At 37.2% G+C, this 17,387-nt stretch overlaps 2 protein-coding genes across 5 annotated transcripts in view; one reads left to right on the top strand and one right to left on the bottom strand.

The window, feature by feature from the left end:
* The window catches only part of TCP11L1 (t-complex 11 like 1), a 252,619-nt gene that overhangs the window by 68,868 nt on the left and 166,364 nt on the right, over positions 1 to 17,387 (top strand). The window lies entirely within an intron of this gene.
* The window catches only part of CCDC73 (coiled-coil domain containing 73), an 81,288-nt gene continuing 63,939 nt past the window's right edge, over positions 39 to 17,387 (bottom strand). The window contains exons 13-17 of one of the 4 annotated variants that reach the window (XM_082059030.1): positions 16,333 to 16,443; positions 14,118 to 14,249; positions 11,417 to 11,452; positions 3,954 to 4,091; positions 39 to 937 (exon numbers count right to left, since the gene is read on the bottom strand). In XM_082059030.1, the coding sequence (XP_081915156.1) occupies positions 728 to 937; positions 3,954 to 4,091; positions 11,417 to 11,452; positions 14,118 to 14,249; positions 16,333 to 16,443 (627 nt within the window). In that variant the 3' untranslated portion in view covers positions 39 to 727. Of the gene's footprint in view, positions 938 to 3,944; positions 4,092 to 7,010; positions 8,816 to 11,416; positions 11,453 to 14,117; positions 14,250 to 16,332; positions 16,444 to 17,387 lie in introns of those variants that run through there. The other 3 variants (XM_082059028.1, XM_082059029.1, XM_082059031.1) reach the window with 3 other exon arrangements.

Below are 17,387 nucleotides of genomic sequence, written 5' to 3'. Positions count from 1 at the left end.
ATGAGGATCTTTCTCTGCAAGAGGTGTGGGGAGAAAGGGAGGGAGATCAGAGAAATGATAGTCCAAGTAATTGTAAGAAGGAAAAAAATATCCCTTATGCCCTAAGGGAGGAAAAATGTCAACCTGTTAGAAGTGAAACTGTATAAAGCAAAATCTGCTGCCTTATCTCTGTAAATCAGACCTGATGCTTTAGTGTTGAAAGAGACCCTACTGATGTGAAATCAACTATTGTATAAAAGATGTATTTAAAAATTTGGCAGTAAAGGTAAGCAGAAAACTTTCCTGTTCTGCCACTTAGAACTGCTGTAAGTCCTTGTAAATGCTTGGAGAAACCATTGTATTTTGAAACGGAACTGATTTTGCTTGAAAACTGAGTGAGCGATCTGACAGAGAAACCAAATTGAAGTATTTCAGTCAAAACTTGTGAGGAGCAGAAGAGAACTCTTAAGTAACCATTTAATTTTACTTAATGGATATGAAAACATCAACTTGTGAACTTTATAGCTCTGGGCAAAGCTCATAACAACTTGGATTTTGATTGAGATTTAATGTTATTAGTAGGGATTGTATGAAATTTTTAACCTCAGAACTGGTCTATTTGCTGCATTAAACATGAAAGCACAGTGTACATACACTATATTCTATAGGAACACGTTTACAGATCTGATTTACATAAGTTATTTATCTATGTGTAAAAGACATGCTTTTTATCTCCTGTCACTGATCTTCACTGCTTGTCTTCATATTTCCTTTTTCTTGCTGGATGAAGTCTCTCCAAATTCAGGAATTTCTCGATTTCTTCCCTGTGGTTTTGTGTACCGGTGTTAGGAACAGCACCGCTGTCCTCGTCTCTGAGCACACAGTCGCTTCTTGCTGGAGTTACAGTCACGTGAGGAGTCTTCTGCTCGTGCTGTAAAGCAGCAAATCCCTGTTTCACCTGACACAATACAAATTTAGCAGTTAATCTAGTGAAATTCAGGTGCAAAGGTTCAAATTGTTAAGATGTTGCAAGGAAATGTGAACAGAAAGGTAAGTGAATTGAAAAAGGTATGTTTAATCTGAAGCGCTTGCTTTGGCTTTAATTTGGAAAACCTGATAATGACAAACATACTTTTATAAACCAAACCTTAACATAAGGCTAGTACAGAAGAGTATGATTAAAACAACCCACAACCTTGTACTTGAATGCAGAATAGCAAAATAAATAGTTTAATTAAAGAGTTTAATGTTGCAATTGACAGTTCTACTGCTATGCAAGCATTTGATTAACAAAACCCAAAAGCACGAGGTTTATAGTGTTAACTCCCTCTCCGCTTGGCTGTATAGATCAGAAAGCAAACATCAGTAACTAATGCAAGGTCTGTAACAGGCTGGGTTTTTATGTTAAAGATCTTTTTGTTCTTTGAATAGTTTTAATTACTATTTGATAGATATTTGGTATCTATCCAAATCAAGCACATGTGGCAACACAGTGGGGAAACAGTTCTTTGCTTGAATGATGAGTTCTCTGCTTGTAGCCCAACACTGTGTTGCTCAGGTGACACAGAGCCAGTGTTGCGGTGGTTCTTGGGGATTTGTAACGTGACATCTAACACTCAGGCTGCACGTTATAGTATCCTAAGATGAGGCCTTTTCCCTCTGCTCAATTGCTTTTTAATATTTAGGCAACTGTGCCCCAACCAACTGTACGCCTGCCTTTATTTTAGCAGGTGAATTTTGTGCTAAAACTTTCCTTCCGCAGTGCACGAGCATTTACTGAAATTGAAATCTGAACAATAAACTTCATGCACATTGTTCACTTAGCTTATTGCATCTGTAGCAAACATGACTACCATGCACCTGAAGTTACTGATACTTCAGGTCAATAGTAACTGTCATCTCTATTGCAATGATGCAATTGCAACTTCATTTGAGCAATAAAGTTTTCAACCTGGTAATTCTAGTGACTTGCACATACACTCTTCCATGCTCTTTCCAAAGGCCTCAGATTTTACTTCATTGCAAGCTGCTGGTCAGAATCTCTATGGAACAGCACATGGAGCTGTGCCTGTCCTGAACTCATCATCCAAGAAGAAAACTTCCAGTTAGATCTTCCACATGTGGAAGGGGAATTTTCCAGTGAAATCAAGCCATGCCATGTCACTTGGATTTTACTGAAGACAACAAACACTGAGCGCTCTTTGGAGAAGTAACTGCAGTTAGGTAATACAGATAGCATTTTATATACAGTTCTGTGACAGTGGGTTTAGAATAAAGCTTAAAAAAAAATTCCCAGCTGTCAAACTAAAAGACCTCAGCACCTTTACAATAAAATACAAGTAAAATACACATCTTACTGCCAGCACTGAGTAATATGGCAACCTATGGGAGACGTGTAAAAACCATTCATTGCTGAATAGTATGACTGCACAGCTAGGGACCTGTGTTTAAACTGAGGATGCTTATTCATCCTTAGCTTGGTACTCAAGCATGTACAGACTAATGTTTAAAACAGTTCTTAATATTTTTACTAGAATTTTAAGTGCACCTGTTGCATTTCTTTGTAATTTTTATCACTTTTTAGAGTACTGTACTTTGGTTGAATGAGATTACCCAAAGTGCAGAATGCATAAGCCTGCTCTAGTTATAATTGTACATGTTAGTCAAAACAAATAAACTGAGTAGCAAAAAAGACTGCTGAGCCTATTTTTAATCTAACAGCTTTACCATATCGGTCATAAAAATGACAAATTTGAGGACAGAAGGTATTAGAATGACACCAGCACAGAAGGGAGGGAGTGCTCTGCAGTGTCCCAGGCTGAGATTTCATAGATTAAGTATTTGGAAAGTAATCTAAGGTCAAAGCAGCGAGGCAGCCTGTTCGTGTCCACCTCAGCTTTTACTTAGCCGGCACAAAGGAGCTTTGTGTGGAGGTGACAAAGTAGATATAACCACAATCAAGTAATGAAACACAGCTTTTTGTTAGGAGTAGATTAGGTATTTTAGTTCACTTAATTCTTGGCTCCACCTCTATGAGAAAAAGCAAGAGAGGCACGGCAAATACCACTACTGTGTTTGTTAAAAAAATCTGCCTCACTGTCATTCCCAATTAGAGTCACATCAAGAAAGCTGAGTAATTTAAAACATCAGTCTTCTGAATTTCAGAGAATGTGAATGCTAGTGGCATTGAGAGCTGGTAAATGCACTGAAATCAGCCAACTTTATCACTTGAAAACACTACACCCTGACCTCAACCCTCATCCCAGGAAGAACAGCCATAACTACCTGATAAATACCTCTAGAACCTCTTCTGAAAAGGAAGATCAGCTGCAGTTGTAAATTATTGTATCACTTTTGAATATGTTTAGCATTAGGTCAAATCCTAAGGTAGCAGTTACAGCTGTAACATAGATCTAAAAATGCATATGAGCCACTGCTAATGCCATCCTGAGTGAAGTTGTCTTAAAGGGAAACAACAGGCTTGTTAATTCTCTGCTTTTACACATTTGTGTAATGTCATGCTACTAAATAATAAGCTAACTCTAAAAATGGCATCATAGAATAAACAGATACACTAATTAATAGATATGCTGAATTATTAGTCTTTCATGTATTCTTTTAAATAAGGTGTTCCTGTCAAGTAATAAAGGAAACAATGTTTTTTATACTTTTACATGCTACTTTTTTTTAACTCCTAGTTGGACTGTAGGTGATGATTTTTATTAGGGTATACAATGAACTACCCTCATCCTCCCCTCCTAAACAGACTGGTTAGCATCTGTTTGATTCATATGCTGTGACTTTTTCCTGCTGCTTTCTATCAACCTTAATTGTGAAAAATGGTGCCTTGTTGCCCTTTTGATATTATTTTGGAGATTGACTCAGTCTTAAAGTATCCAGATGCGTACAGTTGTACAAATATCTGTGGAATTAGCTCACTGAGGTCTGGTCCGCAATATTTTTAATTGACTTACATGTTCTGTGGGAAAAGAAGAATCATAAAAAGTCTTTGCTATAGCATTCCATTCTTCACTCGAGTCTCCCTGGGGGTCTCGGTGGATACTAGAGGTATTCGAAGTGTCGGCAGCTCTGTTAAAACTGGTAGAACCTGACTGACAAAAAGGAAATGGTAACAACTGCAATTTAGTCTCCAGGCACTAATTGTAAAGTAACTAAACTTCTGGTTTACCTCTGATCTTAAAAAGTCAAATATTTTTGTTTTACATCACTGAATCTCTGTTGTAAGCTTGTTCCCTCTTCACTTTTTTTCCTCACATACTTCTGCATTTTTTTTTCTCTAAAATGTTTCTACTCTGATTAAAAATATTTAATATCATTTTCACGTATTAATGACAAATGAAAATTGCAATTTATAGGAAGTGTATTTTTAAACAGTATTACTTTAAGACTCACCTTCTGATAATGGTAATAAAATAGGTAATTACTCCCATCCTGACATCATACTCCAGAGTAACTTGTCATTAAAAAGGCATTCTGAATACAAAGAAAATATTAAAAAGGAGCCTTTCTGTAAATGGCTATACCTAATATTTCAGGAACTCGGGCTATAGTTATCTACTAAAGGTAGGAAGGGGAAATGAGTAGATCAATCATAGCAGAGTAAAAGGCTCCAATCCTGCAGGGGTTTTATGCACTGGTAGGAGACTGTTGAAAGCAATACCAAGGTCCCTCCGGGATCAAAACCCAAGTGTACTTTCACAGCCACTCATGATGCAAATAGTGGCTGTTTTGTCACTACACAGATGCCTGTCGATCGCTGCTACAACAGTCAAATCTTTGTTTTGCTACAAAAATACATGTTACCTCATGGTAAAGTAACAATTAATAAAGAATTCTGTCATTTTTCTCTTGGAAGAGGAAAACGGTTATGAGATTGTGTTTGTTTTCTAAGAGTTTGCCATGAAGATCTTGCCTGTTCCAAGTTCACTCTATTTACTGATGTGGAGTGGCCGCTCTCTGGGAATCTGAGTTGCATAAATAGTAATTGCACTGGGGTTAGGCAGCAAAAGGAATTCCCTCAGGTAGGCTTACTAAAGTGTTTCACCAGTGCTCTTCACCTCTAGGTCTTCCATATGGCTTAACTGTTTGTGCTTCAGTAAGAAAGAAAATAAAAAAGAAAAGGATTCCACTCGAGGTTTGCCATTTGGGAAAATCTCTGGAAATAAACCAAAACAAAATCTGACTACAATAAATCTTGGAAGTTGCAGTGCTGAGTACCACAAGGACAGGAAGGTGCTCTGGTCCCCACCAGAGGTGCAGGATCCAGAGAAGAAGGGAGGCAGCGTGATGAGAAGGAGGCACATCTGGGACCCTGACCACGATCCCCACTGTGAAGTTTTGCTGGAATCCAAGAGGTTTGGGACTGCACGGTCTCCAGGCAACTCATTTGAGGAACTAGAGCTATATTAAAATCCCTACCGCCTCCTTTGGATGAACCTCTCAGTCACTTGTTGGAATTACTTTGCATACAGAAAGGTTTCTGACAAGAGGAGGAATACATGGAAGAACTACAGATAGTGCTGTCCTTACAGAGAAGGTACATGCAGAACATCACATAACTATGCATTTCTTGAAACAGCAATTAAGAAATGATGTACCGTCTGAGATCAGGATTCTGCTACCTTTGTGCCTCCACTATTGTTTTAGGGACAAAGACTTTTCTGAAACTGAACTTTGAAAAATTGTGCATCTGTATACAAATATACATAGGGAAGAGACCAAGTACAGAAACAAAATTACCTATAAACCAAAGGACAGAACACCAGAACAACATAAAGAAACCAGACTGCTGGATTTCTGTCTCACTGCTACTGGCTGCAAAACTACAGGCTGGGAGACAACATATCTGCTCTTTAGATGTCCAAGGGGCAAAGCTCATGACACCACATCAACGAAACCTCAAATAGACACAAACACCCTGTTATTGTGGATCTAGCTCTTTTCAAAAGCATCTAAGCACCCAAAGCTCCATTTTTCTACAAAAGCAGGGGCTTTGATTTCTTCTAGAGCCTCAGAGATCATCTGCTTTTTCAAGCTTAACCACATGCATTCAGAATAGAATGTCCATGTGAGCTTTATTTTGAGAAAGGAAGGCACCACTCTGCCCAGTTACTGAAATAGAGGAACATCTATAAATGTACTGGAGTCACTTCACTATGGGAATAGAAATAATACTTCTATTATTTGAGTAAAAGAATTGGTTTAGAAATGGCATTTTTAGTAAAAAAAAAAATATAGAGGTAATCTAGCACCTGATCTTATTGTAAAACAAATCTAAAATACAGTTTTTCCACATTTCAGTGATGATTTAGAAACACATGGAATAAAGTTCATATTTACTGTTTTGCATATGCAAACTATTGCTCAGCAAATAATCACCAAGTGGCAGCAGTAGGAAATGAAAAAGCTCCTTGGGCACATTTAACAGTGAGGTGTATTTTCCAGAGCTTCAAAGAATAGTAACTTGTGCCTTCGCATATTCAACACATTCAGATGGTTTTGAGAGCCCATCTGAATGAAGATATACCATAAAATAAAAAAAGTAAACTTTTTCTAAGACCTATCTAAAGAAGCATCCACTGGTTCAAAAGTTACCCTAATTTCTATGCAAAACAAGGACACTGAATAATCTCCAAAAGCTGCTTAATGCTTTTCAGATATATGCAGAGCCCTAATAAAGTACACGCTACATTAAGACTAGAAATCCCTATAAAAATTCAGTTTCCCATCACACTGCTTTCCTTTCATAAAGGGAAATATAAGAAAAAGTTTATTTAATCAGATAATTGAGTAAACAAAACTGGTTAGTTGCATATATATTCTAAGTTAACGGAGAAACTCATCTTTCAGGTTGTTTGGGTTGTTTTTTTTTTCCCCCCACGTAACTAAAATATCAGAAGGTTTATATTTTTATAATGCTACATTAAACTTAGATACATAAATTTCACGTTGATAATTTTTCTTCATACATTCAGTACATGCTTGAAAACATAAAAGCTTATTTTTCTTACCTAGTCCTGTTTCTCTTCTGTCAACATTTTCACTGAGATTCTGACACTGGGTTTTTGTGATAACCTTTGTGTTTTCCACCAAGCGTGGCAGTTGCTCTTTCAAAGAGGAAGGTTCCTTGGAAGCTGAAGTCCACGTAGCTTGACCTCTCATTTGATTTACTCTTGAACAAGAACTGAGGTCTAAAAAATTTAAGTATACTGGAGTTTTCTCAGCTTTTTTATCTGAGGTTGAAAGATCAAAGGATGACCTTCCACTTATGTTTACTAAATTTCCAGATGTTCTCATGGGTAAAGAGCATGATTCTTTCAGGTGACCCTCAGCAAACTTCCTTCCTGGAACCACACTACTCAGAGAGTCTTTTTTCTCTTTTAAAAATGTGTTATTTGTTGAATTATTAATCTCCAGGGAATGTCCACTTTTGATGGAGTGTATCTGAATATCATCATTAGCTTTTTTACATGGAATTACTTTATCTGGACTAATTCTATCTTTTGGGGTTTTTTTATGAGTGATTATTTCAAGACCATCAGCCTTTACTGGAGATACAGCTTCACTGTTTGAAGTACATGTATTTGTAGCATTCCCTGTTTGTTCACTGCTGTTTTGTTCAGGTTGCTTGCTGCGCATGTCATCCACATTTATTCTTCTCTCTATTTCGGGGGGGCATAAATTGAAAGTACCTAAGAGAGATCTACGAGCACTGTGTTCCTTTGTGGCATCATCACCACTTGTGTTACCACAATAAACAGTTGGCAGATTTTGAGCATCAGTGGCTGTAACACCAGCACTCCTCACAGCACCATTTCTGTTTGTGTTTCTGGCATTGGCATCGTCATTTCTGGCTTCAGCATCTACGTGTGTCTGTTTAAAAGGAAGTTTATGTAAACCACTCAGATTTAACAAGTTTTTTTCTGTTTTATGTAATCCATTGCCCGCAAAATTGTCACTGCCCAGCAAGCTACATTTTTGATATTCGGTTTGAGAATTTTCTTTAATATAAGAGAGGATGCCAAAACTTAATTCCTTAGCTTGATGATTATCTGTACTTCTCTCACTCACAACATTCTTCTCAGGGCAAAGAACCGCCTCAGACTCGGGTTTGGGTGCTTCAGCTGTAAGGACACTTTTGTTGTGCTGCACAGTGTTTGATTTTTTATCTGCCTCAGTACAAATTGATTCACTTGCAGTATTGCACAATTCTTGCTTGCTAGAGTCTGTCTCCTGATTTCCATTTTGCTTGTTCTCTGCATGTGCAGTGTTGGTGTTGTCTAAAACGACCTTTCTTTGTGTGTAGCATGTTGCCGATGGCTCAGTGCTGTCCTGGAGCTTTTGTTCTAAATTTGTGTTGTTTTCATCCAATAACATTCTACATGCTGCACCTACATTTTCTGTTTCTTTGCACTCGGTGACATGTACGTCTGAGGTCTGTCCTTGGGTAATTAAACCAGTATTCCTGGGAGGAGCCTCCCTTTGCTTTTCTTCATAAGGGCTAGCAACATTAATTTCATCCCTAAAGCTGTTTTCAAGAACTTGTAAATCTGTTAGAGGCAATGTATTCTCTAGTTAGTGATAGATAACACAGAGGTTAAGTAATGCTTTATTTCTACAGTGTAAAATTTCCAAAGAGATGGGCTCAAGATTAGTATCAATAATGTTTTTTCTTATCTTGCACTTATCAAAAAGTTACTGAAGGTAAGTACCGCATTATGGTAACTTGCAAAGTATTTATAAATTGTTCAAACAAAGTATGTTAACATTCTGTAGATTTTAGATATGGCATATAGCTGAAATATCTCCCAACTGATATCTGTCAGCCTTATTACTGAAAGGAGTGTTATCATTTCATAATGAAAACATACTTAATCGACCATTGTGTGGACTACATAAAGTTTAAGCCATTGGTTACTACTACAACTGTATTTGTCTTTGTTTTTGAACATGGTATTTTTAGCTAAACAGAAAACAAAACAAACAAAACTGTTTAAGAGACTGTGTTCATACCAAAGGGAATATGTTCTGACTGGATGGTAGTTGGCCAGTGAGGAATAACAAGCATTTCAATATCAGAAAAGTGTTTTCTGCAAGATGCACTTGAAGGCTGTGAGCAGCGATCCTTGAAAGCAGCCACTTTGCAGTTAAAAAGCTTTTAAATTTCCACTCATCTTTGCTACATTTTAGTGACCGAGCATCAGAGATTAAGTACATTTCCTTTAGGTGGCTTCAAAAAATTACTTACTGGAGTTACAAAGTGCTTTGTATAGAAAAGTATTATGATTATCCACATGAACGGACTTACATTGTCCTGTGCAGCGCAATCACTTTCTGCAGTTTTCCATTATTTGATGGGAAGGAGAAAGTCCTTGGTTTTGCTTTCAAACACTTCCATACACATTATAGTTCTTCCTAACCCTGTTCACCTCATGAACTGGCATGCAGAAAGAGCATTGCGACAGCTTGAGAGGTGACAGCTCATGGATCTTATTAAATGTCCCAGGGCAGCCCCTGGAAATACGGTGCTGTCATTCGGAGCTTTGTGGCTTTATCATAGATTAGCACCACTGACACTGAGAATTTTACTGTTGTTAGTACAAAACCATTTAATTCGGAATTCAAGCATTCTCTGTATCTGTAAACATTTATCCTTTCTTCAACAACACTACTTATGTCTATTATCTATGTAATGCTATTACTTTGTTCTATCTGTAATTCCTCAGTGCTTAAAGAGTAGTCCATTGTGGCTTTTACTTCCATTTCTCCTTCATGTCCAAAATTACCGTCTTTTCTTATTACAGATTGCACACACTCATTTTCTTTCTGGATAGCCTGTATTTCACTGTCTTTTGAGTGTTCTTGACCACTCTAGCATAAGAAGGAACAAAATATTATAAGGTTTAGTAATTTACTATGGTCACTGATTAAATTTAAAGTTCAAGACTTAGACTGAAAATTATTTTTACAATTCTGATGGAAAACAAAGGCCATTCACCTGAAGTATACCAAGTTAATGCAAATGGATTTTAAAAGCAGACTAATACCCTGGAAGAGTAGGAGATAAATTAGATCCTGCTATATTACAGTCCACAGAGAAAAGTTATACAGACTGGCAGAATTTCTCAGAGGAGGAGGAGATGTTGTACGCGTGCTGACTGGATTGCTCCCTCTGTCTGCTGCCTAAATCAGTGACCTGCTCAGTAATTACATGCAGAAAAAACGTGCATTATTGCTATTTACACTCAAACACATGTGCATACACACACATATTAACACTATTTCCTTCTAACAAACCACCTAGGATTTTTAGCTTCATTTCATATGCAAATAAGGCTTATGAATTTGCAATTCCTGTCAGTCAGTTCCTCATTCCCTCCCAGATGGCTATTTTAACCTGAATTTGAGTCAAATTGAACAGTGGTAGAAGCCTGAAAGATGTGTCTACTTAAAGGCACTGGTCTACTATTGCAGCTGTATGTGCCTTGATTTTTTAATAAATTCAAATAAATTGCATTCAATAAAGTTCTGTGAAAACTGAGGAGTTGAATAGTGAAGAAACACCCTAATAAAACCCCACCCAAAAAAAGAAGATGTGTCATTTCTCATCGTCAACTGTTTGGCAGCTGAAGGCAGGAGCACATGCTGGCTCTTGCCCTAAGGACAGGATATGAAAGCTGGTGGCCGTGGGAGGGAGCAGGGGTATCGCTCAGTCCATAAAAGATGTGAGAGAAAGCGGAAGGCACTTGGGTGACTGGATGTGTTGCAAAAGGAAAACTGGGATGTGGGAAGGAGTTACAAGCACCGTGCTTGGGCATCGGACGCGTGGGGAGGAGAGGGGATATTGCAAAATGGAGGGAGGCATGTAGACAGCACTGGTAAAAAATGGCATTATTGCTATGGTGGCACAGTAGCTGATGTAGAATACAAATCTGCAGGAAACAATTTTCTACAGGTCACAGAGACATCCTGATGCTCCCAGCTTTGCTGATGTAGGGAGGAAGGAGTCCTGCTGAATGGAATGGAGGATGGTCCTAAAAATACTTTTCCTCTGCCAAATCCACCACCTCCAACTAGAAGTTCCAACTGAAATGTCTTTCTCTTTTCCTCATGTTTTTTTAATCATCTTTCCTGTCATTCTGATTTGGAAGACATAAATATTACATCTTTTTTGTTTTCTAAGTTTTTAATTAATTTTTCTTCCTGGCTGTATACAGCCTTGGCATCACATTTTCAAGTTTTTCCTTTCAAATACAAATACTAGAAGTTTCCTTTTTCTTTCATGAAAGGTGTAATTCTTTTATACTCTCTTGCTTCTAGGAACTGTTTGTTTAGACAGAAACACCAAACACCACAATATAATTGTGCCTGTTACTCTTTGGTACAGGTGTAAACCAGCTACGGCACTGGAACTTACCACATCTGTTGGTACGGGCTGAACTGCTGGATGCATCTGAAACAAACATGATAAAGTGTTCTCAGATAAAGGTTACATGATTCAGATGGGTTGAATAAACCAAGTTTCCATTAACTTCATATGGCTGTTCAGCCCTTCGAGATTCATAAACTAAAATGCCTACACCTGTAAAACTATTGAACCTGAATTTTAATTTTTTTGCTGTAATTTAGTAAAATCTAATTAAGTAACATACATATAGCTAAGATGACCTTTCCTTCAACAGAATCGTTCATACTTCAAAATTCAAAAGCTTCTCAAAACCAGAACCCCTGTACATACACACACAAAAGAATTACAACCCACAGAATCACAGAATGTCAGGGATTGGAAGGGATCTTGAAAGCTCATCCAGTCCAATCCCCCTGCCGGAGCAGGAACACCCAGATGAGGTTACACAGGAAGGCGTCCAGGCGGGTTTTGAATGTGTCCAGAGTAGGAGACTCCACAACCCCCTGGGCAGCCTGTTCCAGTGTCTGTCACCCTCACTGAGAAGAAGTTTCTTCTCAAATTTAAGTGGAACCTTCTGTGTTCCAGTTTGTACCCATTACCCCTTGTCCTACCATTGGTTGTCACCGAGAAGAGCCTGGCTCTATCCTTGTGACACTCACCCTTTATATATCTGTAAACATTAAATAGGTCACCCCTCAGTCTCCTCCAAGCTAAAGAGCCCCAGCTCCCTCAGCCTTTCCTCATAAGGGTGTAGCCTTATTCTCTAATGGTACACAGCTGTAGTACAAATTATATTAAATTAAATGTGAAGCATGGTAAAGTTAAACTAAATTGCAATTTGAGTCTGTAATGAGGTCTGACATTGTACATTTCTTTTAAAAATGACCTTTTGTTTAATTACTATTCCGCAAGTGATCAGTATGAAGAAGTTTACACACACTCTAAATTTTATGCCCCACAAATAATCACAGACGGGTTTCAGATTGCAGTAGGTGGAAAATTAAATATATGCATATTTCCTTGCAACACCTGGAGCCATAGTCAAGGTCTAAATCACAGCCAACACCTTGCCCTGTTATGTTTTACCAGACACTGACTCATTACTGATGCAAGGTGAAATTCCACAAAGTAGAATAATCAATATGATCTGCTGCAGCTTCTGTAATTTCTTGGCAGTGTTCCACTGGAGATTTGACTCAGCTGAACTGCCCAGCTTTGGAAATCTTATGATCATGCAACACAATGTGGTGTGGCAATTTACCATGAGATAGTGTAAGATGTATTTCATAGAACACATTTCAGAGCTTTTTGCATTTATGATCATATGCTTTAAGCTTGTCAACATTCAACTCAGTAAGCACAAGTCCTATTTATCATGAATGACCGACCGACTGTATGCGTTGATTCCGCATCCTAAACATAATTTGTATTTCATTGTCATTCAAAGAAACAATGATTTTTAAAAGTTATACACGCTGCATTATACCTTGTTGAATTCATACAGCTTTGGCACGATGAGTACTCATTTCAAGTCTAACTTCCATTGTATAATTAAGCACATACCAGCAGATATGTACATGTCTATATATCCGTGTATGTGAGCTATAAACATACATACATGCATTGTGAATAAATGGATTTTAAATTCTTCCCAGTTCTAAAAGATTATTATGGCTGGCCATTCTACTGACAACGCATAAACTAGTTCTAAAAAAAAAAATCTGTCTTTACAGTCTCAGTGTCTTCCTATTTTCCTAACACTGAAAGCAAAATCATATACATGCAAAATGAGTTTTCCCTTCTTTGAAGGATAATTCATTACTTGAATATAAAAACTAATGGAAAAAAAATGATATAACTTGTACTAAGCTGAACAGGTTTTTCTTATGGCTTATGACTCTCCCCGCTGTTTCAGTCTTACAAAAGACCAGAGCACAAATTTCCAGTCCAGTTTCAGTAAGGGATAACACAAAGCTGCAGGGCTCCTTTTGCTCCAAAAGACCATCTTCATGTGCTTCACCACTTGTTGACTTCTCGTATGTGCTTTGAATGTAGAGCTGAACAAGGATTTGGTTCATCCGGCCATGCAAGCTCAATTCTAGATCAACCTGCTCTGTATAAAACAGTTTTTACCTCCTGCATTCATTACTTGCTGAGCTTGCTGTGCCTTTGGTGATTTAAGTGAAATAATGGCTGTTTTGGTTTTTTTTAACCTGAAACTGAAGAACTTACATAACCTATATGATGATAAAATGAATCTGGTGATCTGTCCCATATTACAGAGGTTGAAATTAGTTCCTCTGAGTAGAAGTGAACTTACTGGCACACTTCCAGGGAACTTATATACATATGAGGTCAATGGGGCTGCCACAGCATTTGAGAAACAGCCACACAAAATAGGGTTGTGAAATAGGATTTAGTGAAGATAGATTATTTAAGATGACTGCTATCTATTGTGTATTCATTCATTAATGAGGTAACATCAAGTTTCTATGATATAAGCATCCTTCTGGGTGAAAGGGGAACATTCTCTGGGTACAGTAAGTTTTAATGGCATCTTGGATCACTGACTACATCAGATAAATTTTTGGTTTAGCAATGTCATAGGAAGATCAGTGGACATGACAGCCAGATGCAAAAACTGTTGTCTCTCATTCTGTAATACTTTTTAGAAGAAATGAAAAGTACCACAGCTATTAGAGACACTTACCTGCAGATTTTCCACTTGCTCAGAATGCTGGTTTCCCTGAGGAGGATGATAATCTTCAAGATGTCTATGAACTCCTTTAAGGGAATTCAGCTCGTTTTTGATAGTTTCTATTTCTCTTCTCATGTTTTCCTCCTGTAATAATTGAGGGTACACAGAGCATGCACAGATCTTTACTGCATGTTTAAATATGTAGAACGGCATTTTATAGGGGTATCAACAGCTTAGCAAATTAAAGTAAATCCTTAAAAGAAAGTATAGATGCTAAGGAATTTCTTTGTACAAAGTAAGATAATTCTGAGCTCTTTCATTCAAACCAAAAATTTAATCACATTTCCATTAGAGAAGATACTTTTTATTAGTTGGGGGTTTTCACCATTTACTTCAAATAGCAATGCTCAAAAAAAAAAAAAAAGTGAGATTTGTTTTTTGTAGCTTTCTTCCTTTTCTGGCTCAAAGAAACATGTTAGTGACCATTCAAACTCTACCTCCATCAGGGGGTGTCAAGCTCATTTTCACCGGGGGCCACATCAGCCTCGCGGTTGCCTTCAAAGGGCCAGATGTAATGTAGGAGTAGTTACATTTATACAGTCCTAAAATTACATCTGGCCCTTTGAAGGCAACCGCGAAGCTGATGTGGCCCCTGGTGAAAATGAGCTTGACACTGCTGACCTACATTGTCAAGAATCTACAGCAAATAACTTGTTTGGCACTTCTGTAAATAACCTCAAACATCCAATGCTTCTTCAGTGGCTATGTAACGACTAAAATTTAGTATGTAGAACAAAAAGGTGGGTCCAACATACAAGTAGTAAAAGAACAGAAGGGCAGTTTTACAGAAATACCTTCACTTACAAATATTTCCAGAGCAGTGTATAACGTTAACGTTATCCACGATAGCGCTATACTTTAAGAAATTAAGATACCAAATTTCTAGTTAGCCATAGCAGAAATATGAGGCAGGGGTTGGGGGGGAATCTTCTAAAGAATGGTTGCAAACATTCCTCAGAAATAAGCAGGGCAAATTCTGCAAAGGAAACTATGGTATAAGACTCTCAGGAATCAGGGAGATCAAAGCTCCTCAGGGCAGCTGAGTAACAAAGCAGTTCAGCTCTGTTGTAGTCTCGTGTTGCCGTCATCTCCACAGTGGCTGCACTCAGAGGAGCTGGCCTTAGACAACAGGACTACATGGACAACTTTGCATTATTTCCCCACAGCCTCCCTGATAATCTATCTACCAAATCCAAAAACCTTTCTGGCAGTAGGTGCCAATTAGGTAGAAGTAGAAAATACAAGAATATTAAACAAATGCTGCTTAGAGTCTGGTTTCTACACACTAAACTATCTTGTCTTATTGAAGAAATACTGATCTTTCTATACTTACTGCAGACACTTTTTACAGCTACAATATTTTGCTAATTATTTTAGATTAAATAATTACTGAAGTATTCTTTAAAAGTAATGCATTAGTGGAAAGAGCAGCAAATACTGAAGACTGATTATTGTTTAGGTGTACACAGAGGTGAACTCACTGAGGAGACATACAGGTTTTTACCTTTTCTTACCCTCTTTTACCCCACAGTCCACAGAGAACAATTCCTGATACATCAGGACCTCTCCTGTATCCAGTATCTCTACCTGATTCAGTTTGAGGTTACTTTGTTTGGTGTTTTGTTTCCTGGGCATATGGCCCTTCAGACGTATCTCTAGTCTATGTCACTTCAGTCTATGTGGCTTTATATGTATTTTTTACTATATGACAGTTCAGTGATTGTTTTCTCAGAGTACAAGAGCGCAGCCTAGAAATGCTGGTATTCTCTGAATAAGTTTTGTAAAAATCTGCAAATTTTCTGAAGAATACATAAAATTCAATGTAAATTAGAAAGTGTATCAGCTTCCATATTTAGGTGATGGCAAGTGCGTAATTCTGGAATATTTTTAAGTGCTAAATTCAAGGTAACACCTGATACTCTGGCTCTTGCTTTATACAACTGCAGGAAGTGCACTGACCTTTTAGAGCACAGAAGTCAACATATCTCTTAAATCTACCTTTTAAAAATATTCATTTCTAGAAGAGTCTGCATTACTGGAAAAGAAATTGCTTGTTTTTATTGTAATATTTCTGCAATATTTTCTTGGCTTTTAGGAATTACCTGAAATGCTTGATGACTATTTCAAAAACCTTTTAATACTCTAGCATTTAATTTAATAAACCTACATCTTTTTTCCAAGTTCTTAGTGCTTTCTCATGCTCATTCTGAAGATTAAGGAACTTTTCTTCATTTTCCTTTGCCTTCTCCCTTTGCAGCTCATTATCTCTTTCAAGGGTCTGCAATAAAATTAATTATCCAAAAAATAATCAATACCGCATTAATGAATTTTGATGTGTTTTATGTTGCTTGGACCTTTGCTTCTAACATGCTGGAAGTGCCATACAGATCAGCGATAATGTGCTATCTCAACAATAATTTTCATAAATTAACAGAAAGGTGCTTATAGTTTAGCTAACAGGAAACAGGGGGAGGTTATGAAAAAAGAAATGGCTATAAAAGGGTATAAAAACACTTGCCATTATTCAGTTTCACTGCATAAGTTTTAATGTGCTGAAAAAGTAATATAAAGTCCAGAGATGAGAAATATGAATTGTAGCACAATCTAGACCCATTGTACTTAAAGAAAAAACTACTGTGTACTCAAATAAAAGATTTCTATTTTTCTGATCAGTTTTTCTGTCCTCAATTGTTTATTAATCTATCTTATAAACTGTATAAACTTTAAATTCTAAAACATATCTACTGGAACATGAAGTATATGTCTGATTATCCTTTATTTTTATTAGAGCAGTGGAATAGGACTGCATTAAAATAACAGTAATATTAAGTTTTATACTATCATAATTGTACTTGCAACATTTTTGGGTTAACTCTTTCAGCTGCACTGCGCTAAATTAAAGCAATCTTGTCTAACTTGAACAGTAACTTCACACACATCTCGGGTACTGTTGGAATTTTTATCCTATCACATTTTTATAACAATATGGAAGATAAAAGACTTACTGCATCCACTGTCTACTATATAGATGACACAAATATATTTGATAATGTAAACATGACTTTAATACATGTAGCTATATGACCAGCTACATATTTATGACTCTCTGCTGACTTTCTTTGGAAGTCCACTTGAAAAATGTTAAGTTATGGAGGAAATACTCCAAAGCAATTCCCTTTTACTTAATCTTTTAACTCAAAGTGAGTCTACTTCTTGATTCAC

The sequence above is a fragment of the Streptopelia decaocto genome, assembly GCF_964273445.1.
Source record: "Streptopelia decaocto genome assembly, chromosome: 7".
NCBI classification, from domain to species: domain Eukaryota; kingdom Metazoa; phylum Chordata; class Aves; order Columbiformes; family Columbidae; genus Streptopelia; species Streptopelia decaocto.
This window is presented reverse-complemented; position numbering and strand designations above follow the sequence as displayed.